The 27,795-nt window shown below is 57.7% G+C and overlaps 2 protein-coding genes across 7 annotated transcripts in view; one reads left to right on the top strand and one right to left on the bottom strand.

Moving 5' to 3' along the window:
* The window catches only part of ENTREP2 (endosomal transmembrane epsin interactor 2), a 431,496-nt gene extending 423,075 nt beyond the window's left edge, over positions 1 to 8,421 (top strand). For both annotated transcript variants that reach the window (XM_046655165.1, XM_046655164.1), the window contains 3 exons: positions 1,695 to 1,922; positions 3,702 to 3,776; positions 4,864 to 8,421. In XM_046655165.1, coding sequence (XP_046511121.1) covers positions 1,695 to 1,922; positions 3,702 to 3,776; positions 4,864 to 5,186 — 626 coding nt within the window. In that variant the 3' untranslated portion in view covers positions 5,187 to 8,421. The remainder of the gene's footprint in view (positions 1 to 1,694; positions 1,923 to 3,701; positions 3,777 to 4,863) is intronic.
* A 1,057-nt stretch (positions 8,422 to 9,478) lies between these two features.
* APBA2 (amyloid beta precursor protein binding family A member 2) overlaps positions 9,479 to 27,795 on the bottom strand; it is a 233,727-nt gene continuing 215,410 nt past the window's right edge. For all 5 annotated transcript variants that reach the window (XM_046650735.1, XM_046650728.1, XM_046650742.1 and 2 more), the window contains 5 exons: positions 24,328 to 24,507; positions 23,007 to 23,219; positions 21,236 to 21,355; positions 13,362 to 13,502; positions 9,479 to 10,710 (listed from right to left, as the gene is read on the bottom strand). In XM_046650735.1, coding sequence (XP_046506691.1) covers positions 10,639 to 10,710; positions 13,362 to 13,502; positions 21,236 to 21,355; positions 23,007 to 23,219; positions 24,328 to 24,507 — 726 coding nt within the window. In that variant the 3' untranslated portion in view covers positions 9,479 to 10,638. The remainder of the gene's footprint in view (positions 10,711 to 13,361; positions 13,503 to 21,235; positions 21,356 to 23,006; positions 23,220 to 24,327; positions 24,508 to 27,795) is intronic.

Below are 27,795 nucleotides of genomic sequence, written 5' to 3'. Positions count from 1 at the left end.
TTTTTTAGATTTATAAGAAAAAGTCTAAGTAGAGACGTGGGGACATACGTGGGAGAGACACTTGTCCTGTTTACTGCAGGTGTGCGTTCCTGCTTTACGCTTTGCTTTCCCATTAATGATGCCTTTCGCCACACACAACTTTACCATTTTTTATAACTGTCAAATTTATCGAGCTTTTCCTTCATGGTTTCTGTCATGTTTACAAAGTCTTTCTCCACCCCAAGGTTGTGGATTTATTCTCATATGTTTTCTAATACTATTCTTATGGTATCTTAAAAAAGAAAAGGATTCATCGTCCTGAAGAATTTTTCTTTTTGCATGTGATGTATGAGGTCTGGTTCATCTTTCTGTTTTTCCAAATAGTCTGCTAACTGTCACAAAGCCTGTCTTGAGGGGGCGGCGGGGGACAGTGGAGGGTGTGTAAGCAAGAGTGCTCTAGAGTGGAGCCGCTTCCAGCTGCTCTTCCCCTCTCCTCTGTCAGCCGAGTTTCCTCAGCCGTGGAATGGGGGTAACCAGGGTGGACTGTGAGGATTAACGAGGAGGTCTCCGGTAAAGCCCTTGGCACAGGGCAAGCTCTCCAGTGTCGGGGCACACGGAGCAGCTGGAACAGTGAGGCCCCCCCCCCAGGTTCCTGGTCAGGACCCACAGGAAGGGACGGAGGGGACAGACCCCAGAGCCTCCCACCCCTGGAGAGTTCAGGCTCTCCCAGAGTGGCCCCCAGGCGGGCCGCTCACCTGGGAAATCTACCCCAGCGAGGTGAGGAGCCACACGGAAGGGAGCTCTGAGGTGGTCTGGTAATGGGAAAGAAGAGTGTGGGGAGCAGCGCTTCTCAAGCCTTAAGGTGCCTGCAGGTCCCCTGGGATCTTGTTAAAGTGCTGATCCAGTCCCCCAGGGTGCCTCCCTTGGATATAAGGCACCCGGCCCGGGCAGCATCACAGGTCTAGAGCAGTGGTTCGCGCACTTAGAGGGCATCAGAACTCCCTGGGGGCCTGTTCGAACCCTCATGGCTGGGCCCACCCCAGAGTCTCTAATTCACTGGGTCTCTGTGGGGCTGAGAAGTTGCATTCCTGACATGGGTGAGGCTGATGCTGCTGGCCCCGCCCACGCTTTGAGAACCAGGCAGGTGTAGTCTGGGCTGGTTACCCAACCTGCCTGAGCCAGGGACTGCACACCAAGCCTGGGGTTGCACCCCCTGCATGGGACAGGCAGGTGCTCATGCCCACCAGGACCTGGCTGGGATGCCCCAATGTCCCTCAGAGACCTCACCTTTCTCTGCCTGGGTCCTGGTCATTAAGCATCCCATGACCCCCACCTTCCTGGATTTCAGACCCCCCAAGGGATGCCCTGGGTGGGAGATGTGGCTGATTCCTGACTTGTATCTCTTGTGGAGTGTGGAGGGTCTCAGTGCCCCCACCCCTCCTGGAATGATTCTTGGGAGATCATCTGGTGACCTGCGACCTTTGTGCACCACAAAGCATTTGTCAGCCTGTTCAGGGGTTCCATGACCCCAAGATGACAGGGTTTGTCTAGGTTTGGGGTTTGAAGGACAGGCTGCCTACGCCCCCTTAGATGGCTCTGGGAGGCTGCACTTTTCGCACCCACTCCAACTGGCACTTGGGCAGGCACTGTCTCGGCATGGCGTGGCTCTGTGGTCGCCCAGCACCAGCACTAATGCTGTGTCCCTTGCCTTGCAGCACCTGCCGACAGCACGAGCCTCCCGGCATCAGAGGGCACTGCCACACGCGGCCCGAACCTCACGTCCCCCGATGGCCCTGTGGACACCCAGTCACCCCTGCTGCCTGCCCAGCACCCTGGCCATGCATCCCCAGAGGGCCCGGACCAGGGCACACGGGTGTGGCTGGGTCCCGGGCGCGTGGCTCGCTCCGCCAGTGACCCCACCTCTTGCACGTCTGGCATGGCAGGTATGGCTGGCCCTGCCCACCCCTGTCCTCAGTGTGTGCCTTGCTCTGCCCTGGACACGGCAGACTTCAGTGACCCCTGAGAGTCGAGGCCAGGGCTGAGACCCCTGCCCAGAGGCCACACTGGGGATGTGGTCTTGATGTCCAAGGCCCCTAAGTGGGTGTGGACAGTGTGGAGTCTCTGCTATGCCTCCACCGGGCTTACTACTCTGGCCAGGGTCAGGGAGAAGCGGGTATGGAAGGATTGGGGTGATGGGAGCCCACCTGGAGGGTCAGCCAGCCCCCAACATTAGCCTACTGGCTGTACACCAGCTCTGGGGCCCAGGAAGGGCCTAGGGTCAGGCCACTGGCCCTGGTGACTCCCCCCTAGGACTAGCCTGGGCTACACCCCTGTGGGAAATGCCAGTGCCTGCTTAGTGGTCTAGCGGGACCCGGGGCCTTTAAGGCATGGCTGTGTCTCAGTGACAGCGCTGAGAGGGCAGGTGTCCGCCAGCTGGAGCAGCCCAGGCAGACACACGTGTGTTTTCAACAGCACTCGTGGACACCCTTTGCAGTGCTTCCAGGTGTGGCCTGGAGCTTGTGTCACAGTTGACCCATGTGACTCTTAGACTGAGCAGTGCCCTCCCTGGGCTGTAGGAGCTGGTACCAGAGTCCCTGTGCCCAGCGGCCCAAGAATTTGCATTTCACACCAGTTCCATGGGAGTCTTGTGCACCCTGAAATTGAGAGCCTGCACCCACTCTTGTGTTGCTGGTTTTTGAGGTAGAAGATGGCACTGTTTTTGCCAGTCAAGATTGGGGGGCCTTTTGACTGCAGTGCCATCACAGTGGGGACCTTCATAAAGTGGAAGTGACAGAACACTAAGGAGACCCAGTGGGTGCCTGGACCAGTCTCGCCTCAGTGGTCTTATCCAGCTGAAGCCCAATAGACTAGGCCTGTCTGTGCCCTGGGAGAATTGCACCCCCAGAAAGAAGCAGGGACCCTCAAAGGTCCGTTGCCTGGCAGTGCCCTCCTGGTGGAATGTCATTAGACTGTGCATCTGCAGGCTCCTTGGCCAGATTCCTCTGTCTCCACCTTCCCCTCTGACATTCAGTTGCCGGCTCACATGGAGAAGGCTCCCTCCGAGTCTTCTGAAGGCGCCCCCTCTGCCAGTGTGTTCCAGGGTCAGACCTTCTCTCTGTCCTCTAGGGCCACACGTCGTGACATTCGCACACTGGGGTTTGGGGGAGGGTCCCATGCAGTTGGAGGGTCTGCTCTGTGGCCCCCTGATGGCTTTCTATGGTGTGTCCCCCTCAGTGAGATTTATGCTCTGAAACCATGACGTTTCAGGGATGGAGATGAAGGGAAGAGGTGGTTTGATTACACGTTGTCACCACGCCTACTCTGTATCCCGCCACTCCACCCTGTGCCCTCTACCTCCTCTCAACCAGATGAGGCCGTTACTGTTCCGCACATCGAAAGCATGTGCCTCCCCACTCTCTGGAGACCCTTGGATGCAGATGGGCATTCGGATGATAGCATTGGGTCTGTCTGTGGCACTGGCCCCTGTGCTGCCGAGGCTGAGCTGAGGAAGAAACGGGCCCTGGGGACGCTGCCTGCCCCACGGTGGGTGCAGCTGCAGGGCTGTTCCTGTTTCATCTGTGCATGGGTTTGCTTAAGTTCTAGAGTTTTCCTCTGCTTGTCTGGCATCTAAAATATATTTCTTAGCCAAGGGAGGATCATTATAGTGCTATTAGGACTCCTCTCTCCCTTTCACGTATTAACCGAATGTCTTTCTGGTTAAGGCAACGCCTCTTCACACGCCCCCTCCTGCAGCCAAGACCTCGAAGCAGGACTGTCCCGGGCTGCTCTGGGAACCGGTGAGCTGCTCCTTTTCTAAGACACTTGGACATGTGCTGGGCAATGGGAGAATGAAGGGGTGACTGATGTCTAAACCCAGCCCCTCAGAGTCACTGGGAACGTGGGTTCCCCAGCTCTCTGGGCTTTGGCAGAACTGCCTTCCTGTTCCTTCTCTCTTGGTGGAAGATATGAGAGGCTATACCTCAGTGAACATACGCAGGCTGCTTGTTTTACTGTATTGATGAGATTTTGTTTTGAGGGGAGATTGTTTACAGTTTCTTATGTTTAACTGCCAGGTTTGCTCGTTGCCACCAAAAATATCCCAGACCACCCAGAATAGCTTTCCTTTGTGTGACTTGGAACATAGGCTGGGCGAGTCGGGCCTTACCCTCATCTTGGTGACTCGGTCACAGCAGACTGCCTGAAGCTGGCCTTCTCCGGAGGCGCATCAGATCAGTGTTGGTTCTGTGGGTCCTCCAGAGCAGCCGTGGGCCCTGCAGGGGCTGGTGCCATTTCCCCAGCCCTCGCCTGGTGGGCACTGGGAGCAGGGCACCAGGCGCTCTGAGCTCTGCTGCCCATAACAGGTGGCTGCTCTCTACCCTTGACATGGCAAGGGGGCTCTCATTGCCCCTCTGCCACCCCCAGTGCTGGCCTTAGGGCAGACCCATCTCTGGATGCCATAAGATCCACAAGGGGAAAGGTCATTGAGCCTGGGAAGGCTGAGAAGGGTCAGCCCCACGGTGAGCTCGGGAACCCTAGCAGAGCGGCCAGTGGAAGGGGGCCCCTGCCCTGCCCCGGCCCTTCTCTCCCGCCCTGTTCACAGTTTGCCCTCCTGTCTCCAGTCCCCCAGCTCCGGAGGCTGTAGGGCCTCTAGGTTAACGCAGCTTAACTCAGGGCTGAGAGGGGCAGGCCACTCAGGGGACGAGGGGACACAGGAAGCAGGGGCCCGCCCAGAGCGCTAGTCCAGGAACCCAGAAATCCCAGCAGAAAGCTCGTCCCAAGCCTGCTTGTGTTTGCGTTTTAAAAAAAGCATTTAGTTAACAGCTGCCTTTTGTTTGGTTTTGGTTTTGGTTGTTTTCAGATTCTATCTTTTCCCTTAATTTTTAGTTTCCCTGTCTCGCTCTGTCGTGGCCGCCTGGGCTTGTCGGCATCAGCTTTCAGCCTCGGGGGAACCGAATACCTGGAAAACCCACCAACCGTTAAAGCCAGAGGCCTTACAGACGGTCTCCAAAGAGCGGCCGCGCTCCTTAGTGGACAGCAAGGCCTATGCGGACGCCAGGGTTTTGGTGGCTAAATTTTTGGAACACTCCAACTGTGCCCTCCCTCCTGAGGTGCGGCACGTGGTGGGCGCCATCCGCTCGGCGGTCACCTCTGAGGAGCGCCACATGGAGGAGGCCGTCTTCAGCGCCAGTGTTCTGGACCAGGTGTGAGCGAGGCACAGTTCTAGATGTGCACACGGACAGGCCTGCTGCCGGAGTGTCCTGCCGGAGGCCGCCATGCTCTCGGGGGGAGGCCTGCAGCCCAGGAGTGTCTCTGGGGGGCTCGAGAGGAGAACTCCCGTTCCCTCTCTTCAGGGGGGTCCGATCAGTTGCTTTCGTGGGACGACACTTCCTATATTCCAGTAATACAGAGAATGACTCTCTCATGTCCGTCGTGAACTCTTTGGTTTTGTCAGGCATGTAGCACCTTGAACCAGCCAGCGTTACAGGAATACAGTGACAGGTGACACTCACATAACTAAAGACACGAAGTATCTTCAAAATCAAGGCCATTAAAACACAGGATTCTCCCCCCAACCCCGAATTAGTTTAGTGTTAAGTGGATAGAGGCTGACATCACATAATGAGACCATTTTCCCATGTCGTTTGTGTCACTCAATGATCAACTTTTTATCTTATGCTGACTTTAAAGAAAATAGGTAATATCAGCACAGATGGCAGCCCGGGCCCAACTTCCTGCCCACAGGGCTACAGGGCTGTTGTGCAAACAAATATACAATGGGGGACCCCACCGTGGCCTGGCCACCCCCCCGAAGCAGACAAGGGTGGCAAGGGACTTTGAGGGACCACCCCCCCATCACCTTGTCTCCCAGGCCTCCCTTCTGGGCCATCCCCTTGTGGGGTGCCTTCCCCCCTTGCTCTCTGGCTCTCTCTGTCCTGTCTCCCACTCTTTAACTGGTTCCAGTAGGGAGCCGACTCTTAGTTGTTACTTGATCCCTAGCAGTAAGCACCCGTGGCGAGCCCCTCTGGGGGTTTCCCCTGTATCTGCCCTCGCCAGAAAGGCGTGCATGGGTGCAGGTCTGGGGGAAGAGGCCATCTCTCCGGGACACGTGCACCTCCTGAGGAAGCAGGCCTCTGGTGATCCAGGGCAGTCCCTTCCCCAGCAAGGCAACAGCAGACACACCTGCTTTGGAGGATGCAGGTTGTAAATCATTTATTTCCGTAAAACACCCACTGAGTTGGGCATGCAGAAGCAGGCAGGCAGGCCCAGCCTCCTCCGCAACAGCAGCTTGGGCACCCCGCCCCTCATGTTCTGGCAACATCAACAGCATCTGCTTCCCAACAGCAGCCCTGAGGCAGCACTGTCCTCGAGGGAACTTTCTGCAGCCATGGGACTGCCGGTACCTGTGCCATCCACAACGGGAGCCAGCACCTGAACTGAAACTGTGGCTAGTGACCATTCATGGACAAAGCAGCCCAGGGCCCAAAGTTCTCAACAAAGAGCCCACGGGCCTGGCACAGGAGCACAGGGGGAGGACAGATGGGCACCCACAACTGCTCAGGGCCCAGCAGTCTGGGGCCGCGTGCTGCCTTCCCCTCTGCTCTACGCCCCCCTGTAGCCAGTGTGCTGGGTGCATCTGTGTGCTGCCCTCCCCTCTGCTCCACGGCCCCCTGTAACATCTGTGTGCTTGAAGCTGGGAATGAGGCAGCAGGGAGGGTTTCAAGCCCAGCCACCCGGAGCCCCTGGGAACTGAGGCATGGAAGCCAGCAGCGACAGTCGGCTGCGAACACTTTGAGTGCTTCACTAAGGTTATTGGTCATTGCCTCCCAGAAGTGAGACAGCTGGAAAAATATAAATCAGGCCTTTTGATGACAACCAGAACTTTCCCACTAGAGACATACCAGAGATGAATTTATGAGCACTTTATTCAGACTATAAAACAGGCAATCTAGCCTCTAATTCTTCTCCTGAGGGCTTTTGAAGTTCCCAAAAGCAAGTCCCCTTGCAGGTAGAGTTAACTGACAGTTTTTCTAAGTGGCCTCCCCTGAGCCTGCCAGCAAAGTGTTAATGGCCCCCATGCCCTAGCCTCTGAATCAGGGCATTTGTCAGGTCTCTGGAGAGGGGGCCAGAGCTTATCAGTGGTTTCACCTGCTTGGGGGAGCCACACTCCAGCTTGGGGGCTCACACAGCAGTGTCCCTGTGCCGAGCCCTCAGGCGGGTTAAGCCTGCAGTTGTCAGACCCCGCTGCAGTTCGAGCGAGGCCAACCCATACCCTCCCCATCCCCACCTCTGGGATGGAGCTCTCAGCATCAGTATTTTTACTGGGCAGCCAGGGTGAGTGAGTGCCAGGAGTCCTGGCCTGGTGCTGTGTCCTTTGCGTCTCCTCCCTACAGCAGGACAGTATCTTTTCTGCCATCCGGATTCCCACCACAGGCTGTGCCTCCACTAAGGTGCATGCAGGTGCTCTGGCCTGAAGCCCGGCGTCCCGGACGTTATGAGTGCTCTGTCCTTCACACGCCCTCTCACGCTCAGTTTTGTATCTGCTCTCATAGCAACTCCATCCTGCAGATGAGGAAACTGTACCCAATTTTATACCACTGGGCTAGAACCTTCTGCCTCCTAACAACAGGGCTGTCAAGACGGCAAGGGGGCGCAGGAAAGGGCCCTGGAAGAGAGGGGTGCCAGTAGATCCACAAGGAATGGGCCAGGGACCCAATCCACCAGCCCTGGTGCCCTTGACCCTGCTCGCTCAGCAGCTTCCAGGAGCCAGAAGCCTCAGCAACGAGCACCCTGAGCCCCAGACCATGTGGGCACATGGCCAGGGGGAAGCTGGTTTCCACCCCTTCGCTGATGTACCCTCTCCCACCTGGGAGCCTCGCGCACTCGGTCTCTGAAAGGGCCCCTCACCCCATCCAGCTGGGTCCTGTTCTCCTCGCTCTCCTTAACATGTCAGCAGGCCCGGGCAGAGCTTCCGGGCTGCAGCAGGGCAGGCAAGGCATGGGACCCCCACCACCTGCAGGGACCCCTCCCCACCTGCACAGGCCTGGGTCCTGGGCACTCTCCCTGCCGTATCCAAGATCTGAAGGGAGCCACAGCCTCTCCAGACACTGCCGTTTGACCCTGGCCTGGGAGCTGCCAGGATGCTGAGGTGGGCGAGCTCTGGACCCCAACTCTGTGGCCAAGAAGCAGGGGACTCATCCTTCAGGAGTACTTAAAAGAAGTCTCCTTCAGCTGGCGACACTGATCCAAACCAAAAGCTTCTAACAAACAAACAGAAAGCTGATTTCAAATGGATATCTTTACCCCCCTCAGCTGCATTGATTCACAGATGCTGCTATTAAGGCAGAATTTATAGAAAATTGTTTTCAAGCCACAGGAGACCTGTTTGTACAACTTGAAGGTTGTATTTATTTAATGTACCTCAAGGTGTTTTCATAATGATCAGTGTTTTAATTAATAAAAACTATTTCTGGCCTCTGCGTCTCTGGGGTCTAATTGGGACAAAGACAGAAGCTGAGTGCCCACGTGCACCACTGATGACCAAGGTCCTGAGGGAGAGCTCGCAATGGCCAGCCAATGAGTGTGAGGCTCCATGGCCACCCAACTGTTTCCCAGTATTCTTCTGAAGAAGGGCAGGTCCTCGGGGCATGAGGGGGAGAGGGCAGATGCCTAGACGCACACAGGTCCCGCTGACGCTGGCCCACAGCTGCCCCTCCATGCATGGGACATCCCAGGCTTCCGGGAGGAATGCAGGCTATTTGTTTGGCTCACAGCTCTTTACTTTGGATTTCCTGTCTTGGGCACTGCAGGGACATACCCCTTGGTAGGACCTACTCCTTTTCTGAGCTGAGGCCCCTTTCCTCCAGCTTTTACTCCTGTGACATTCTTCTTGTCACCGAAGTGCGAGCCATACCTGGCTAGCTGTGAAGCACGTCCTCAGCAGCTCCCAGCATGGAGCGAGGACAGCTTGTGGGCAGGCCAGAGAAGGGGTCCTACTGGTCCAAAGTCCCCAAGCTAACACGCTGGGACAGACCCCCAAGCCTACCAGCCAAAGCCCACGTTCAGCCCTGCCTCCCCATACCCGGTGACACCAGGATGGTGGCCACAGAGAAAGGTCAGAGGCAGGAGTGCTGCTGAGTCCTGTTGTGATTCGAGACACGCTGCGAAGGCCCCTGCAGGTAAGGAGAAGCGGCTGGGACTAGGACAACCGGGCCACCTTTCTGTTTTCCCTTATTCAATTAGTTGGCAGCCTGGGATGGGGTGGGTGGGGTGGGCCTTCCAACCTGTCACCATCAAGGGCCTGACACCTGGTGCCTGGACTGCCCACCTCTGACCTGGTTGGCGAGGACCTCCTCCAAGGCCCCAGACCCAGAGGGGGTGCAGTCACCACCCAGCATCCTTGAAGAGCCACGGTGTGAGGCGGGACGTTAGAGGAAAGTGGGGCATCCCGCCTCAGTTAACAAACCAGCCGGACGAACAGCTTTTCATCATGACTTCAGGTTTATTAGTGATATTAGCGAGTCTTCCTAAGGTCGGCTGCATGCAACACACAGGGCACTCCTTGAATACAGTAATCCTAAAGCTTTAGTTACTGCATGGTAAGGCTTCTTAAGTCACAGTGTATTCTCCAAGGCCTGGGCCAAAAAAAGAGACTTCCAGACAAAATGACGTCAGTTAACATTGATCGCTAAGGACTGAACTAGACTACGTTTCACTTCATCTACACACACTCTAATACTGCTCGCGGCCGTGGCGCCGGCTCCCCAGGGACCCGCACCCACTGCTGGCTGCCCGGGGATGGCAGAGGTTGAGTTTTCTGGTGAGGGCTTTGTTTTCCTTTTGTGGGGGAGCTTGTGTGTGGATGCATGTGTGTAGACAGAGGGCGATGCCCCGCCGCTGTCCTTGCCCCTGGGAGGAGGAGCAGGCATGCGGCCCACTGGGTGGGGAGGCCTGTGGGGAGAGGCAGCCACAGGGAGGGAGGGAGCCCAGGGAAGTCCAGAGACTCAGGACAGGTGACGGTCATCTGAAAACCCTAAAGTCTGAAGAACATCGTGTCAAAATAAAAGAACAGTGGTATTCTCTAAATAAATATGGAGTTTCGATGTGGTGGCCATCATCTTTTATTTAACTCAGGAACATTGCCTTTCTCGTTAAATACAATCACATGTTCCCAAATGCAATTACAAGTCACATCCTGAGAGCTGGGCTGTCCAAGCTCCCTCGAGGAAGCAGCGGCAGAGTCAGCCTGTTTGGGGCTGTCAGGGTGCCCTCCCCCCGAAGGAACCCAGACCCCCAGCCAAAGGAGCCAGCGGGGCCGTCACTGCCACCCCCAGGAGCTCACTGTCCTGGGAGACTCCCTTCACAGCCACCTCCGGAGGCACCCACGTCCGCTCTCCAAGGCTTCAGGGAGAAAGACACACGCCACACCACAAAGGGGCAAACAGACACGCTCGGCAGTCATAACAAGAAAATTCAGGATGCGGCAAAATACTTGACCATTCTACAAAGACTGGTTCCTGTGACTCTCCTTTGATAAAGACATACCCCTTTTTGTCCAAAAAAAGGTAGGTGGTGAGGGCACGCCCTTCAGGGGAGCCAGTGTCCTTGGTGGGCTGTGTGGACAAGGGTCAGGTCCTGGGTCCAGCCTCCCGCTCCTGCGGCCTAGATGTACAGCGGGGTCTCCTGGCCCGTGAGGAGCCTGAACATGGCAGCAGGCATGGTCTTCATGTGGATCTGTCAATGAGAGGCGGGCTGAACCGGCTGGCCCTCCCTCCTCTCCTCTCCCCTCCCTCCATGCATCCCTCCCAGGCTGGATGTGAAAATCCCCGGGGGTTTTCTGTGTAAAGTACCAGCTTTAGAGAGAAGGAAGCAGAGGACCTGCCCACAGGGATCTAGGAGGCGTTTCCTGACTCTGCCCTGGGCTCCCCACCCAGATCTTTAGAGGGTTTCACACACGGTCAAGTGCTAGTCTTCCCTTCTGTTCAAGCTGATACCAGAGGGGTGAAAAATCGGACTTTTCACTGAGACTACAGTTTGCCCAGTCGGCTGGGGCAGGCTGGGGTGCCCAGGCCTCCACAGACACTGCAGGGTGCGGGCCTGGCATCGGTGAGGAGGACAAGGAGAAGCCCACACAGTCCTTCCCTCGAAGCTGGGGGAGGCACGTGTTCTGGGGCTGGGAACCCACACTCTGAGGACCCACATCCTTTGGGGGTCAGTTAGCAAATGAGCTTTCGGGGCCTGGCCTCACTTCCTGGCTCCGAGGGGGCCGGGTGCCCAAGCAAGACACCAGACTGCTCCCTAGGGAGACTGGCCGCATGGAGCATGCACCCCAAAATCCCTCAAGGGCAGGGGCAGGAAGAAACTAAACCACTGGAGGCAAAGGGGGCTGGGCTGTGCTTCTGCTGCCCCCTCAGCTCTGCTGCAGCAGGGCCGCCGGGCTCAGGTCTCTGCGCGTGGGCCGCGGTTCTGGGAGGTCTGGCCGGCCTGGGTGCTGCTGGCCTCACCCTCCCGTGTCTAGTGGGAGGCTGCCAGGGGTGCAGCCGCCCCCCAGGTCTGCCATTCTTCTGGCAAGCAAGTCTCAGGCCCTCTTCCGACCAACCGAGACAGGCCAGTTCTGCAGACGTTTTCTTATTGTTGCACATGCTCCCCACCCTCCCCCACCACCAGGATCCATTTGATCAATTTAGATTAGCTCCTTCATGCCCCCAGGATGGCTTTTTCTATCAAAAGATTCATTCTCTGTAGTTCCTCCATCTGAAAACCACCCCCCAAGGCTCATCAGAACAAGTCTTGTTCATCAGGGACTGGTTTTCCAAATGTGCTCAGGGACGATGGGAAACGCAGGCAGGTGCTTGAATCCCCGAGCCCCAGCCAGTCCAGCAGGAGATCTGGCCGGGCTGGCCAGGCTGAAAGGGTTCACACCCCCTCAGCCTGCTTTCATGCCTCTGAATATCAATTCTTCTCAGGTCTGAAGAGCTGGAAACATGTCTCATTGTCGCAGGCCCTGCTCCCCACCTGATGGATTTCTTCCTAGGCATGAGGCTGAGCGCCCAGTGGGGCAGCCGTTTCCGAGCGTGTGCTTAGGAAAATGGGGTTTTCCTTTCTCTGAAGCCATCTGTAAAAGGGGACTAATGGCGCCTACCTGGCCCCTCTCCCTCCTGAGAGCCAGCCGTCAGCCACCACCAATCCAGGGAAAGCTGGCTTCCTCCCCAGCCCTGGTAGAGTCACAAAATACTGAGTATGCTGACTGAGCCAGGAAACACAATCTGAAAGGATCTGAAGCCCCCTCAGGAAACAGCACCCTTCCCAGGGGCCAAGCCACAGCCTGCCCCGCCCCACAGGCTGCAAAGACAGAACCCATGCTCTCTTCCCCATGCTGTCACAGGGTCTGAGCGTGCCACTGCCCCTTTCAAAATCCCCTGGGGGTCCCCACAGCCCTCAGAATCAACCCAAACTCCCCAGCCCAGCGCCTGCACCCTTCACAGCTGTCCCCCCGCCAACCCAGCTCTTCAGCTCTATCTCAGCCTCCCATGCTTCTCCCAGGGAGACCCTGACGCCATTCACTCTGACTGCCCCTTTCACACCCACTCACTCACCCTGACACACATACTCACTTATACTGCGTGAGGCCTCCTTCCCAGGCACACCACAGAGACACCACAGTATCACCCACTCTAGCGTCTTCTCACCCTGAGTCCCCCTGGTCACCGTGAGCTCCTTGAGGAAAACTGCCCCTCCCCTCTGAACCCTCGTCCATCCTCATGCTAGCATGGCACTGACGCCAGAAAGAACTAGAGAAGAAGGGAGGTTAAAAGCAGCTAAGCAGGAAAAGGAGGAGCAGCCACGGCTGGCCGGCTCTGTGGGCAGGAACACAGCAGGCACGGGGCGACCCTACTTCTGTGGGGGGCCAGAGCCTCGTGCGCTGGCAGGGGAGTCCTGCAGAGGCCAGGGCTCCCAGACTGAGCATGCACGATCCAGTTCCAGAAACAATGTCAAAGGACCTCTATCCCCGACCTTTGCCCTCCCATGTGCTGCACAAACAGAGCCGAACAGGATGGCAAAATGCCATCTGCCATCCTGCTCATCCTTGTCACAGACCCTCTCTGGGTGAGAGACAAGCCCAGCCAGCTCAGCTGATGCCCAGGGCTGCCCAGAGAGGGGCTGGCTCACAGAGGTCAAGGTGGGAAGACACCAACAAGCAGAACATGCTTGAGACCCGGTATGGACATGCTCTCCTGAGAAGGGTGGGGACCAATGGCTTTCTTGAGCATCTCATACACCCGCCTCAGGGGTCAGATGTTGGTCATGGAAATGTATGGGCCCAGATGCCCCTAGACTTGGATTGTGGCTCCAGGAAAAGGAAGGCGGTGGCAGCACAGTCTTACCTCCCCAACAGAGTTGGATAGAGCTTGCACTATCTTCTCGTGGGCCGTGGCCACCACGCTCTGCCCATTGATCTCGATGATACGGTGGCCGACACGGACACCACCTCGCTCCGCGATGCCCCCTCGCATGAGGCTGCAAATCTAAGCAGACACGTGTGTCAGGTTAGCACACAAGATCCTGCCACACCCGCCAGCACTCACTGTTGTCCCCAAGGATGGGAGGGGGAAGTTAACCATGCAGATGGAGAAGCCCCACATGACAAATGCTCCACATGCCATCTGCTGACCCATGAATGGGGAAGTTTATGACGTGGAACGTGTTGTTTAAAAACGGCGTGTGGGAGGATCATCAGGCCTCTCAGATCCCCCAGGGTGCAGTGTGCCCCCCTAGCCATCCCAGAGCCTTTGTTCCTGTGTCAGGGGAGTGTGCAGGGCTGGAGCTGTGCACAGGGAAAGCACATTCTAGAAGATTCTCTGCCAGCCACACTCTGCTCCTCTTTCAAGCGAAGATAGTCACCATTCCCATTTCACAAGGAGGTGATGATTTTGTGAGTTGACAAATGGAAAGAGTTTGGGGAAATGATGATGAAGCACCCAAGACTGTGAAATTCACTAAAGATCGAGTCATCAGAAACGTGTACAGCCATGCAGACAACAGGGAGAGGAGAGCCGAGGGCGAGCACTGTTGGCTCTTGGAGAGAAGGGGGGCTCCCGGGGGGCTCCATCAGGCCCTGGGGGACCCACGAAAGGCACAGGAATGAAAGCACCAGGTAGGAGGAGTGTTGAAGTCCTGGCGAGGTGGTGGGGGAGGGAGCACCAGGCCTCTCCCCACAGCAGCTGCTTCCAAGGACCTGTGTTATTGATCCACCGACAGCGCAGGGGCAGAGGCAGGCATCCGATGGCAGCGCCCCGAGGGCTGAGCTTCCTGAGAGCAACCACAGCCACCACTGGAGGTGTCTCCTGTTTGCCCCACCTGTCAACCCAAGCCCAGGCACCTCCACCAGCATCCTAGCATCACTGGGACCCTGAAGCCCCTTCCTCACCATTATGTATGTGCCCCGGAGGGCTGCGCCCCACCAGCCCTGCTTGAGGAAGAGGGAGCCCAGAGCAGGCAGAGGAGGCCCAGCTGGCAGGACCCTGGCCCCCAAGTGCCCAGTGGCCCACCCCACGTCTCCTAAAGGCCTCACTGAATTCGCAGCAGCCTTTGTCCTTACACTTTCCTTGGTCTGAAAAGATTACCAGCAGAGCCATGGTCCTGTGGAGGTTTTTGTGACTTTTTAGGGGTCCTCAGACTTGAAAAGGCAGGGAACCCTGACCCAGAGTCAGGAAGGGTGATTCTGGTCTGCACTCTAAGAGGTCACCCTGCCTGCAGGAGGCACAGCCGTGGGGAATGGAGTTACCCAAGACTCCTCCACCCTCACGTCAGGCACTCCAGCCTGTGTGAGGGCCACCTCTCATCCAACCCGCCGCCAGTCCTGCTCAAGTGGCTGGGGATCTGATTTCTGGGGCCATTGGGGCCGACTCTCCCACCCTTAGACCTGACCACTCCACCCTGCCTGCCCACCCACCCTTCTCTCCCTCAGGGCCTGGCATGGCATCTTGTCAACGCTGAGATAGGCTTAAACGGCCACTGACCACAGGCTGACCCTGGCACCACCACAGGTTTCCCATCTGTCATTTGTTTTGTAAGTTTTACGTTGTCACAAACTCAACAGGTCTTTGCAAACAATGTGTGTGCAGATCCTGGCATGGTACCTGCAGCCCTGAGGGTCCCTCCCAGCCCTCAGGCTCCCTCTCAGCCCTCAGGCTCCCTCTCAGCCCTCAGGCTCCCTCTCAGCCCTCAGGCTCCCTCTCAGCCCTGAGGGTCCCTCCCAGCCCTCAGGCTCCCTCCCAGCCCTCAGGGTCCTGCTCTTTCTGGAAGGAGACACATGTGCAGACTGATGTCACAGCACAAGGCCACTGCTGCCTGGCACCTGGAGTCCTGCAGCAGACCTGGTCACAGCCCTGGAACTCAAGCACTCGGACCAGGGTATGGGCAGAGAAAGAGAAACAGGCTGACCTGAGGCCACCCATTTCCAGAAAGGGGGCACACCCGTCTGCCAAGTGGAGGCCCTGCTTCCCTAACGGCCCAAACACTCCAGACAGCGGTAAGGATGCACTTTTATTCTTTCCCCACCCCGAATGATTTAAGCGGGTTTTGTGCTCAGGGTAACTGGCTGTGAAGATGCTGAAGAAGGCGCTCCAGGGTGGCCTGCTCGTTTCCCAGCCTGAGTGAGTGTGAGGCAGGGCCCTGCTTGCTCCTGACAGAAGCTGGGACACTCTGCAGAAGGTGCATGATTAATTCTCTGGTGGCAGCTTCCTTCCTGGTCATGGAGACTTGAGGAAAGGTGAAGAGGGAGCGGAAGAGGGAGAGGGAGAAAATGGCATTGCCTTTTAAGAGGGGGTTGCCAGGAGGTTGGACTCAGACCCTGGGGGGTGACCTGGCTGGAATCTGGGGCCAGGCTGGCAGAAGGGGCGGGAGGGGAGCAAGAAGAGCTGAGGAGGGGCACACACATGGCGGCTGGCTTTCCCAAACAAGGCCCGCCCCACAGGAACCACTTCAGCCGTGGGGTGTTCTAACGTCACAGGGGGCACTTGACAGGAGGAAGGCTGGTGCCCCCTGGCTGGAGACTTCCTGATTTCTTGAATGGTGTTTCGGGAAGAGAGAGGAGGGATCCATTTAGAAACAGTGTTAACTGGGTCATCTAGAGCCTGTCTGCAAACTAATGCATTGTACTTTGGGTGTAATGAAGCTGAAAATGGAAAAAGCACTTGTGCAAAACTAACTCAGATGTCAGCAAACTTTTCCAGAGGACTCAGGGGAACTTGGTGTGTGTGGCACACCAGTGTCAGTGGGCATGGTGGTCCCTGCGGTCTCAGTGAGGGGAGAGACTGGCTGGCCAGCCACAACGGAAGCCACTACCAGGGCCTCATGTGCACTTCTGTTGATTGGTTACCGACGCCCCAGTCCCTAGGTACAAACGCATCAGCCTCTGTACTACTCACAAATGCCACCATATCCATGCGTGCACTTGCCCACTGACACCCTGATATCATGCACAAGTGTCTGATGGTGGACAGTGGGCCTGTTCTCCAGAATGGCCAGCCTCAGGCCCAATCCCCACTCTGTCACTTCCCAGCTGGTAGCCTTGGGGCAAGTTACCTCACGCCTCTGTTCCTCAGTCCTCATCTGGGAAACAGTGATGATAATGCCGTTCCCTAACTGGACCAGCTCCATAGGGATGCCCCAGGTGTGCGGGAAGAGCTTGCCCAGTGGGTGGTCTACATTTCCTGGCTCCCAGAACTGAGCCCAGACAGACGGACTGGGGGTCTAGGAGCACTTGCAACAATGAAACAAGACACACTGGAAAACACACGTCCCACACACCCACGTTCACAGCAGCACGATTCACAACAGCCCAGAGGGAAACGCTCCACGTGTCCATCGACGGCTGAATGGAGAAACACAACATGGTGCACACGAACAATGGCGTGGTGTTCAGCCTCAAAAAGGAAGGAAATTCTGACCCCTGCTCCAACATGGATGACCCCTGAGGACATCATGCTAAGTGAACTATGCCAGACACAAGAGGACAAGTACTGTATGATTCCACAGACGTGAGGGCCTAGAGCAGTGAGCCTCAGAGACAGAAAGTGGAAGGGTGGCCGCAGGGGCTGGGCGAGGAGGAAGGGGGGCATCAGTGTTCAATGGGGACAGAGTTTCAGTTCTGCCAGATGAAGAGTTCTTGAGATTGGCTGCACAACAATGTGAATGTACTTAACTCTACTGACCTGTACACTAAACGGTAACTGTATTCTACCACAACTAAAAAGTACCCAAGAAAATAAGGCAAGATAGATGTCCCGGAGTCAGCGCTTAAGGAAAACCGGGTGGGGGCGGGAGAGGCAGATTCCATAACGTAATACGGCTTCTTAGCCACATGGATCCTCTTGTTCTGGAGAAAGGATGGGATGTACGAAAGCCCAGGATGAGGCCAGGTGGGGCCCAGGAGGCACAGGTGGCCCACCCCACCCACAGGCACACACACACAGGCACACATGCTCACAAACGCACACACTGACAGCTGTGCAGAGGGCCCCTCCCTCTCACCTCTCACATGACAGCACCCGCTTTACCCAGACGCCCAGTGCTGGGCCATGTTTCATCTCCCTGCTCACCCTGCACGTTAAGGCCTGCCACCTGCCACGGCAAATGCTTCTGCAGTAATGGGCCGAAAACCACAGGGGTCCGTGCAGGTGCTGACAAATGCCGTTTCCGAGCCAGGTCTCCCGCCACCACTTGCCCAGACGGTCACTGTGTGGTCAGGCTGTGTGGAGGCTGAGGGGCTGCCCCGTGGCTGTCCCACGCCAGCTGGAGCCAGGACTCCAGGTGGGGCCTGGTGAGGGTGGGAGGGGACTCCTGAGAGCCTCACTGGGCACTGGGGACTAGGAGGCCCAGTGGTCGTGAGAGAGGCGACGCCCAGGGGAGAGCTCCACTGTTGCAGGGCAGCAGGAGACCACACAGGAGGGGACAGCTCCCAGGCCAGGCCCCTCTGCCAAGGCCAGGTGGGCTGGAAGCTGAGGTCCAGGGCCCTTGGGGCCACTGGCCCCAACCTGACCATGATGTGAGGGTTGAGGGACGGCTCTTCCATGCCCAGAGCAAACCCTTGGACAGGAGTGGCCAGCACCCTCAGGCCTCCTGAATGCTCTCCCAAACCCACTCCTCCTGTGAGGCCTCGGCTGACTGAAGAAACCCGTAGCACTCATCAGCCACCGCAGACAACCGGACACAGTCCAGGCAGTGGGTGTGCCCAGGCCACAGGTGGCGATGGTGGCAGCTGCCTAGTAGAAGTGCCTCTGAACGCCATGGGGGCCGAGCCTGGATGGCCAGCCCCTCCACCCTCCACAGGCACGGGTGCTCACAGAGCAGGCGCAGGACGGGGTCAGCGTGGCTGAGCCGAAGGCCACTGCCATAGGGCCAGGCGGAGATGCAGCTGCCCGCATCCCACTTCCTAGGTCCCTGGGGAGATGGATCAGGATGGGACAAAGCCACGCAGATTCATCTGCTCTGTCTACAACCCTCCCTGGCGCTCCCACAGCAAGCTGCCTCGTACCTGGGAGGAAGCCAAGAGCCACCACAGCCCCTGCCTCTCAGCTGCCAGCGCCCACCTCTGGGCTGGGCCACTCCTCATCTGCGGCACTGCCGCCCGGCCCCAAGCTTCCCTCACACACCCTGGAACTTGGACCCTGGACCAGTGGCAGATGGACCAGGAAACAGATGACACTCTGCCTCAGGATCCGCCTGTGCATCTGTGACCTGGGCGGGGGCAGCCCTGGCAATGCTGTCTTCAGAGGTGGGTATTATTTTCCCCCAGCTCCAGGCCCCAAAAGCCTAGATCTGCTGCTACCCTGATCCCTGCACCCCCAAACCTTCTGCAAGCCCCCCTGACCTCCTCACTGCCCTCAGCCTCCTGGCCACTCACACCACCTGGCACCCCCACCCCCACCTGCAGAGACCCCTCTGGCACCTCCCCAGGGGAGCCCCCATCACTCTGCCTTCTGCCTGGCTGCCTCCCCTCCCCTGGTCTCTGAGAAGGAAGGCTCACAGCCTCACCTCAGGCTGCACTGCACCTGTCCCCACCACCACTTTCCCAGGGCCGGGGTCCCCATCCTTTCCTGCTCATTTTAATTTAGTCCCCACAAAACACAAATCACAGCCCCTCCCCTTCCTTGTCTCTTTTCCTCTTCCCTGTCTCTCCACAGTCCCGGATGGCCGCATTAGCTGTGTGACCTGGAGCAAGTTACCAAACCTCTCTGCGCCCCAGCTTCCTTACCAGTCCTGGTGCTCCTTCTCGGGCTGTTGTAAGGATTAAAATGAGCTGACAGGGGAAAGTGTTGGGGACGGGGTGGGGGGCATCAGGTCTATCCTGGATTCACAGGCCCCAGAGCAGGCAGCCCCCTCAGCCCACACACAGGAGCCCGGCCATGTCGGAAAACCCAACCCGGATGCAACATGCTGTCCTCCCGCAGGGCTCACAGTGTGACTGCGCTGCACTGAGCAGCATTGTACAGACAAAGACCATGAATCCAGGCTGGGTGAGCTGCCCGGTGCCATGCAGGAGGGAGAGGCTGGGCCCCATGAGGCCGCTTGCCCTCGGGATCCTGCACTGCAGGGCCCCTCTCGGGGGCTGCCGGGATCACTGACAGCCCTCGCCCTCATCCGCCTGCCCCGCATGCCGGTTCAGGATGTCAGAGGCAGGTCAGAAGTCCCCCCTCAGCCCCTCTGAGAGTGTGGAGCCCAGGCACATGCCCCAGCTCAGCAGCTGCAGGAAGGGACCTCGGGCGATTTCCCGCAGAGCTCCTAAATTAGCTGGGGTGGCTGCTTGTACCCAGGACACGTGTACACAGAGCAGCCAGACCACCAGCTGGCCAGCTCCCATGGCAGATGCACTCTTCCCGACAGAAGTCCCCAAGGGGATGCAGACAACCTCGCTAGGCACCTGTGCCTGGGTACAAGTGCCAAGGGGCCTTTCCCCTCTGCAGAATCAGGGCCCAGGGGGCTGTCCTTGGGCGTCTCGGTGTACTTTATGGTAATCTTTACCACCACCTTTTAAGGAGAGCCCAGAGAGGTTAAGTGACTTGCCTAGGGTCACACAGCTAGGAAGGTATGGCCAACACTGGCTAGATGCCCTCACACCCTTTCCCTATTGCTCCTGAAATGCCAAGGTCACATCTATGGCCCTGTCTTCTCTCAGCTGCTAGGCAGATCAGAGGAGCCAGTGAGGCCTCCAAGACGCAGGTGAGGGCTGAGTGGCTCTGCAGAGCACAGCCCCCTCCCACACTGGACTGTGACATGACCGAGAATTCAACTCTCACCATGTAGAGGTTTGGGGAATGTGCGTTACAGCAGCAGCGTGCTCTAGCAGAAGGGACAAAAACGGGCCTAGGGCCCAAGCCCTGAGACTCTTCCCAGCTCCCTGCACCTCCCCAAGCTTCTGTACCAGACAGCAATGGGGCAGTTTTGTCTCATTTACAGCTGCCTTTCTAGAACATTCTTGCATGTGTTTCCTCTGTGGCCGTGGATGGGCACGCACACCCTCCCCGACACCACTCCCACCCACTGCACCATCTCTTCCTCAGTTCTTTAATACCCAGGGCTAGCTTAAGCAATCTGGAAATGACTGGCCTCCCCTCTTCTGTCCTCGATCTGTGGCCATGTCCTCACCCACTAGACCTTTGCATGAGAAACAACCAAGGAAGTGGAACTCACACCAGCCAAATGCAGGTAGAAGAGAAGGTGGGAACTCTGGGCTGAAGAGCTTTGGCCTGAGGAACAGGCACAGATGTTTAGGCAGACCAACTCAAGCCCAGAATCACCTCCTCCTGGAAGCCCTCCTGCCTCTTCAGTGCCTGGCACAGCACCTGACACAGGGCAGGCACCTCACAAATGGCTCTGAGTGGGTGAATGAATAAGTGAATGAACACTGAGCGGAGATCTGTGGCTGAAAGGTGAGTCTGCTGCCGCCATTGGCTGTGTGTCTGCAGAAGGCAGTGGCTGGAAAGCCCCCTGCCTCTCCCAAGTGGGAGAGAACCGCCACCGCAGGGCCCAGGGTGCCCCTTCCACGGCCACACACGGGCCTCCCTCCCTGCCCAGGCCTGTCCTGGCTGAAAGCTCCAGACCTGGCTGCTGGCAGCTGTGCCCCCGGCTGGGGCCTGCCAGGGTGCTGGGGCTGGGCCGGCCCCGCCAGACAGAAGCTGCCCCCCAGGTCCCCGCACCCAGGCCCTACACACACGCGCATGGTGGAGGCAGCCCAGGGCGCAGGGGGCGGACTCACAATTCCGTTCTGCACGCTGAAGCCCAGCTGGTACTTGAGGTCAGGCCGCTTGATGAGGACAGTGGTGACCGGTGGACAGCTGACGATGTTGAGCTTCACCTGCGTCTGGTTCTTGAGACCCTGCAGAGCAGAGGACAGGAGTCACAAGTGGGCCTGAGACACCATCTGCAAGCACACCCTCACAGGCCTGGGCCGAGGAGGAGGCGACTGGCAGGGTAGAGCCCCGGTGCAGGGGCATGAGCCCAGGTGAGGCAGTCCCCTCTCAGCCTCAGTATCCCCCTGTGAGGGGGTAAAGCCATCACCCTGACCCGTATGCAGGTTTGCTGGGTCTCCCAGGTGGCAGTGTGTGCCCTCTGATCCAGCAGAGAGCAAGCTGCTCCCAGAGCCAGGGGCCAAGCTCTGAGCACCACCGTGCAGGACCCACAGGCCAGGCCAGGGTCACCCTCAGTGGCGGTTCTTGGGAGGGGCCCTCCCCACGCTGACTGTAGGAGGAGAACTTCCTGTGTGGAAGGGCTGTGGAGACACCTTCCTCAAAACATCCTCCAGTGATGGCTCTGGTGCTGATGGCGGGGTGAGGAAGGGGAGGGAGCAGCTCACTGAAAATCAGTGAGCAGGAGGCTCTGGTGTCTATACTGAGACAGGGCCAGCTGGAGCCGAGGCTGACCTTGGGCCCCAGAGAGGACAGCAGACACCCTAGGCCACAGTTCTAGGGTTGGGTGAGGGTGGGAAGGCAGGAGGAGGGGCCCAAACCTCAATTAAGCTGCAGCTCAGCTTGCTCCCCTGGACGGATGGACACACACACACACACAGACACAGACACACAGACACACACCCCCCCCCCCCCCCCGACAGAGCCCAGGTGAGGCAGTGCCTGGGAGCTGCAGCCCTCAGAGGGAGGGTCCTGGCTGACTGAGCCTCTGGCACTACTGACTGAGGCCTCTCCCACGTCTGTCTGTCTGTCTACACCTTTCTGTCGGTCACCTATTGGGTTAGCTGGGCTAACTCCCAGAACCAACTCATGGAGTGTCCTGGCCTCGGGAATGCCCTTCATCTCTCAGGCTGACAAGGGAGGAGGGAAGCTCTTCCTCCAGCACCAAGAGCACAGCGGGGTAGAGAGGGAATGAGCCAGAGAGCTGGGGGCAGACCCCAGACAGAGGACCACAGGACTGCCCCCAGCCATCAGAGCCACTGCCTGGAGACCCTGGAGAGAGCACAGGCCCCTCCTGGAGTGGCCTGTCTGAGCTTTCTGTCCCGAGGCTCTTACAGATCTGGAGTGGCCAGGCCTGAAAGCCCCTGGTCCCACCTGCTTGGGGTCCCTCTGCATGACCCCCTCCAGGGACAGGGAGCTCAGCACCTCCAAAAGCTGCAGGCTCATGGGGTCAGACGGTCAGAGTGACCTCCCAGCAATTGGATCCATGCAGGGTGACCAACCCTCCCAGTTTCCCCAGGAAGGGGGACTCTCAGTGCTAACCTGTGAAAGTCCCAGGCAAACCAGGACAAATTGGTCACCCTACATCTACAGGTCCTCAGCCCTTACCTAGGGTCAATGTGGCTCAGAACTGGGCTAAGTGAAACCAAAGGTCACCTCCCCACCCCCAGGAGCAGCCCAGGTCCTTCTCTGACTTCAGCATGTGGTAGAGTCTTTGGTTCACAGTCACTAGGTGGGTCTCTCTGGACTCAGTTTTCTCGTGGGTCAAGTGGGGATTACAACATGCGAGGAGAAAGTGAGGCAGAGCTGGTGACCCCCGGGCAGGGGGCCCAGGGCACTCACCTTGATGATGCCCTGACAGGTGGCAAGGGGCAGCCCCACCAGGCTGGTGCCGTTGATGGACATGATCTGGTCCCCGATGCTCAGCTTCCCTGAGCGGGCGGCCGGGCCGCCATTCATCATGTTCGCCAGGATCACCGTGGGCAGGATGGAGCCCCAGCCCGACTCGACCACCACCACTCCCAGGATCTCGCCCTTGTGCTTCTCCAGCTGCAACTGCAAGGAAATCAGCAGAGTGAGAGGTGCCCGGGGCCTCTGCCCAGCACCCACCAGAGAACCAGCATGCCCCTGAGCCCAGTGGTGCCAGCCCTGCCTCCAGAACCAAGGTCAGCTCATCATGGCCTGCTCCCTAGGCCTGGCCTCATCTGGCTCTGGCTCCCAAGACCGCCTGGGGCCCCCCAACAATCCAGGGAACTGGGAACACAGACTCCCTCCCCTCCCACAGCCAGCATCGACTCCCCCAGCCTCAAGCACAGCCCATGTCCTAGCTCCTGCTCCCCTCACCCTCCCAGGCCAGCAGAGGCCAGAGGAATGTTCTCAGACTCCAGGACTCAAACCCTGCCCCCGACCTTTGCTCTTCCTAGAAAAGTCCTTCTATTTTCTCTCTGCCTCAAGGGTCACTCTCAGAAAGCTGCCTGTCACTCATTCAGCAAGAAGCCAGGATCATTCACTCATTCAACAAGCAGTCAGGTCATTCATTCATTCACTTAGCAGTCAGGATAATTCATTCATCCATTCACTCATTCACAGGAATCGAGTATCATTCATTCATTCAAAAAGCAGGCAGGGTATGGCCATCCACAGGGCGTCTGTCTTAGGAGAACTTCCTAAGGACCCCTGAGCAGGCCCACTGGAACCAGCTAAGGCCCCCACTACTGGCATCTTCAGAACTCCCTGGGCCGAGCACCCAGGCTCCCTGTTTTAAAGCTGCTCCCTCCCACATGCTTTTCAGGAATGTCTCCTGGGTGCTGAGCACCAGCAGATGATAATAGCAGCATTAAAAGGCACATTTTCTAGGTCATTAAGACTGATTGTAATCAGCTTCTTTGTTACAACAACACCCACACCTCATTTCACATAAGCCTCAGCTCTGAAGGCAGGAGCACGATGTCCATTTCGGGCAGACTTCAGTCTGCTGTGCAGACCGGGACTGGTGTGAGCGCCCTGGGAAGGCCTGCTCTCACGTCCTCCCCACCGAGCGAGCTGGGGGGAGCACTGGGTAGCTCCCGCGGAGGCTGCCCGGCTCAGGTCGCCCAGAGCTCAGCGTGGAGAGTGGAGACTAGTGGAATATGGCTTCCCGTGGCCTGTCGCAGGTATGGCTCACCTCCTTGCAGTTCTCCGAGTTTGAGAAGTGGATGAGGTCGTCATTGTACATCTCCTGGGTGTTGATGATGTCGCTGTATTCCTTCTGGCTCAGGTCTTCGGGGTTGATGCCGTTGGCCCGCAGGAACTCCTGGTAGGCCACACTGAAGGCCTGGCCAATGGACTGGGCGATCAGCTGGGCCTGTGGGCAGGGAGAAGCCCACTATAGACCCCCACGGAAGCACAGGCTCCACACGACCCAGAGAGGAGGGGCTGCAGCAAGGCTGGGTGCAGGTGCACGGATAAAGCCTGCATGGCGCCCTGGTTTGGACTTACAAGAATGAGAGAGAAACTTGGGGACCTCATCTCCACCAACACCCCACTGTGGGTCACCATGGGGTGAACCCTTCTGCTGCCTTGTCCCCATCAGGGCCTGGTTCTGACTGCCCCCACCTGAACTGCTCTAAGTCCCAGACATTTCAGGACAAAGCAGAGTTTCAAATAAAGTCTGGGAAAACGATGAATTATTTGCTAAATATCATATTTTTGTTGCTTTCATTGGTGGCTGTACTGTATTTTCTTTCCACCCATCTTATTCCAAAAATAGACTTGAGATGTGGACTCTGGGGAGTGTCATGGAGACTGTTAGCTGTCTACCCCCTATTCACTTCTCGGCAGCAGAGCCCAGCGTCAGCTGGAGAGACAGGGCACCCGCCACTCCTGTGGGAGCTGTGGCTGGTCCAGGCTGAGGCCCACAAGCAGCATGAGACCTGGGGACACCAGCACAGGTCCCACGGAGCACATCACTTCTTCCTACTTCAACGGAACCACTTCTGTGGACGTCACTGCATCTCTGACGCTGCAGAGGCCTGGACACTGCAAAATCACTCCAGGGCCTTGCCTGTCACCTGTGCTGTGCAGACAGGGGATGGTGGGAGGCGAGAGCTAAAGCCCCGAGCTCCTGGAAAACGTCAGGCATGCTCACAGCTGTGCAGCTGGAAGAGCACGGCAATGCTCGGTGACGGTGACGTCTCAGCCCACAGCAGGGCCCCCTCCCCCCAGCCCTGGGCTGTAGGAGCCCCAGCTCTGGTCTAGCCCCTGCTGCCACCCAGCTCTCCAGCTGCCATCAAGGAGGACTCTGCATGGGTGGCACCAGCAAACCTTGGGTCAACAGAACCCCAAAACAGGTGAAAACGAGGAATCTGGCCTTATAAATGCCTAAATCCCTTTCTTGCTCTACACATTGCATGATTCAGGTGCTGCAAAGGAATAGCCCTGTGTAAAAAAGGTGGGCTGGGCCAGAGATCAGAGGCAGAGCACAGCAGACTTTCCTTAAATAGCTACTGCCCTCCTCAGCTGAGCCCTGAACAGCTGACAGGATGGACAAGCTGACCTTCACTTGGCAGGAACAAGCCCTGCCCTCTCCCAAGACCAGCATTTTGGTGGGGCTGCTGCAGCAGGTGGGCCCAGCCAGAGGCACAGCACCTCGGGACCGCCAGGTGGCGCCCAGGGACCGCAGGTGACACCACAGGCCTGGACACAAGAGGAGCCTGTGTGGTGGGGAACCCAGCAGTGGCACATCCCCAGAGCACTGGCAGAAGCTCTGGCCAAAGCTAGCAATCAGGCCTCAGAAGGAGGCGGCCTGAGGGCGTGGGGAGCTGAGGGAGTGACCTGGAAGCCAGGACCTGACCCACCCCACTGGGGTCTCAGTGTTGCCAGGACACCCCCAGGCCTCTGGGTCCATCTCTACCTGACCAAGTTCCCCTAGCTGGGAAGGCTGCTCCGAGAACATAGCTCCCTTCAGCCCTAGGCCGACAGCCTGGCAAGGCTACCCTCTGCCCTTGGATTTTGCCTTGGGTTCTGCCGGGTCCCCCACCCCAGCCTGTGGGAGCTCCTGGGGATAGCAAGGCCATCCATGCCAGGGTTCCTTTGGGCACAATCTGGCAGCCCTTGGCATCTCCCCACATGCTGTGGGCTCCCACTTTCCCTCTCACCCTGCCTCTGGCATCCCTCCCACCTGGGCTGGCGGCAGGCTCCTGAGGACTCTCCCTGGGCTATAGGGGTGCACCCTTGGAGCCCCGCAGACAAGGGAACCCCTGCCCCCAAGCTCAGAGCCAGGGCCTGTTCACAGCTGTGAGGCCAGGAGCCCTGCCTGGGCAGTGGGGAGTGGGCACGGGGCCCTCAGCAAGGGGCTAGCATTGGCAGCTGGCACTCAGAGGTGGCCTCCTGCAGGCAGGCAAAGAAGGGGAAGGAGGCACCGCCACACCCCCAGCACTACTTTGCCCCGACACTTTCACCTCTGTGGATCATCTACCCCGGCGTCAGCCGGAGCAGAATGAGCTCCGTCTTATAGAGGGGAAACCAAGACTCAGAGAGGGCCACAAGGGTCCTTAATGCTGCCTTCCATTTTCTCCAGGTGTTACACTCTGCTGTCACCAGACCACATGGATGGAGCCACATCTGGGGCCTGCCCTCTGGGCAGCTGCTCAGTGTCCCTTCACCCTACTGGGTGGGTCCTTCCTTCACTCTTTCAAGGACCACCTGGGGCCCCACTGACCACCCCGCTCCTCCATACTGTGCTCGCAGCCCTCTCTCCCACTGAAGTGAGAACTCTGAGGCCACAGCACCCCTGCCCTGAACCCTCTGCCCACAACCATCTGCAAGGCTGGCACCTCGGAGACCTGTCCTCTCCCTGCCCCTTCATGACTTTTGCACCAGCAGACTGTTCACCCTGTGCCACTTGGCGTGCTTCTTGCCTCACCCTGCCTATCACGCACAGCCCTTCTCAAGGACCCATCCACTCATGACAGGTCTCTAAGACATCCTCAAGCCACACAACAATGCCCATTCAGGAATCCACAGATATCTGTGAAAAGAATACATGTGTGCACTTTTGTCATCAGTGCTGTCGAGTGGATTCTGACTCCTAGCCACCCCGTGTCCAGCAGAGCGGAACCCTGGCCAGTTATTTTACGCCACCCACTCACCTTCCAGCACTATATCAGACAATACTCCTCTGCTATTCACATGGTTTTCATGGCCAATTTTTTCAGAAGTGGTGGCCAGGTCCTTCTGCCTAGTCCATCTTAGTCTGGAAGCTCCACTGAAACCTATCCACCATGGGTGACCCTGCTGGCATTTGAAATCCTGGTGGCATAGCTTTTAGCATCATAGCAACACACAGCGCAGTGTGACAACCATCAGACAGGTGTGTACACTAGTGGGTCTGTATTTAAATTTCCTCTCCATTAAACATGCCATTGTTTCAGAGCACTTCTGGTTGACTTGAACTTCTTAGCAAAAAGGTTACTGCCTCCATCATTAGTAAGCCTGTCTTCAGACATGAAAATATTGGGACCACTCCCCACTGCTCCAGGTCCCTGAGACACTGCAAGTCCATATGTGAATAAGAATGCCCTTTCCCAGTGTCCACGGAGAAGACAGAATTTTTAAAAATTCTTGTTTGACAAGATCCACAAGAAAGGCTCAC

This window comes from Equus quagga, chromosome 2, assembly GCF_021613505.1.
Source record: "Equus quagga isolate Etosha38 chromosome 2, UCLA_HA_Equagga_1.0, whole genome shotgun sequence".
Taxonomy (NCBI): domain Eukaryota; kingdom Metazoa; phylum Chordata; class Mammalia; order Perissodactyla; family Equidae; genus Equus; species Equus quagga.
This window is presented reverse-complemented; position numbering and strand designations above follow the sequence as displayed.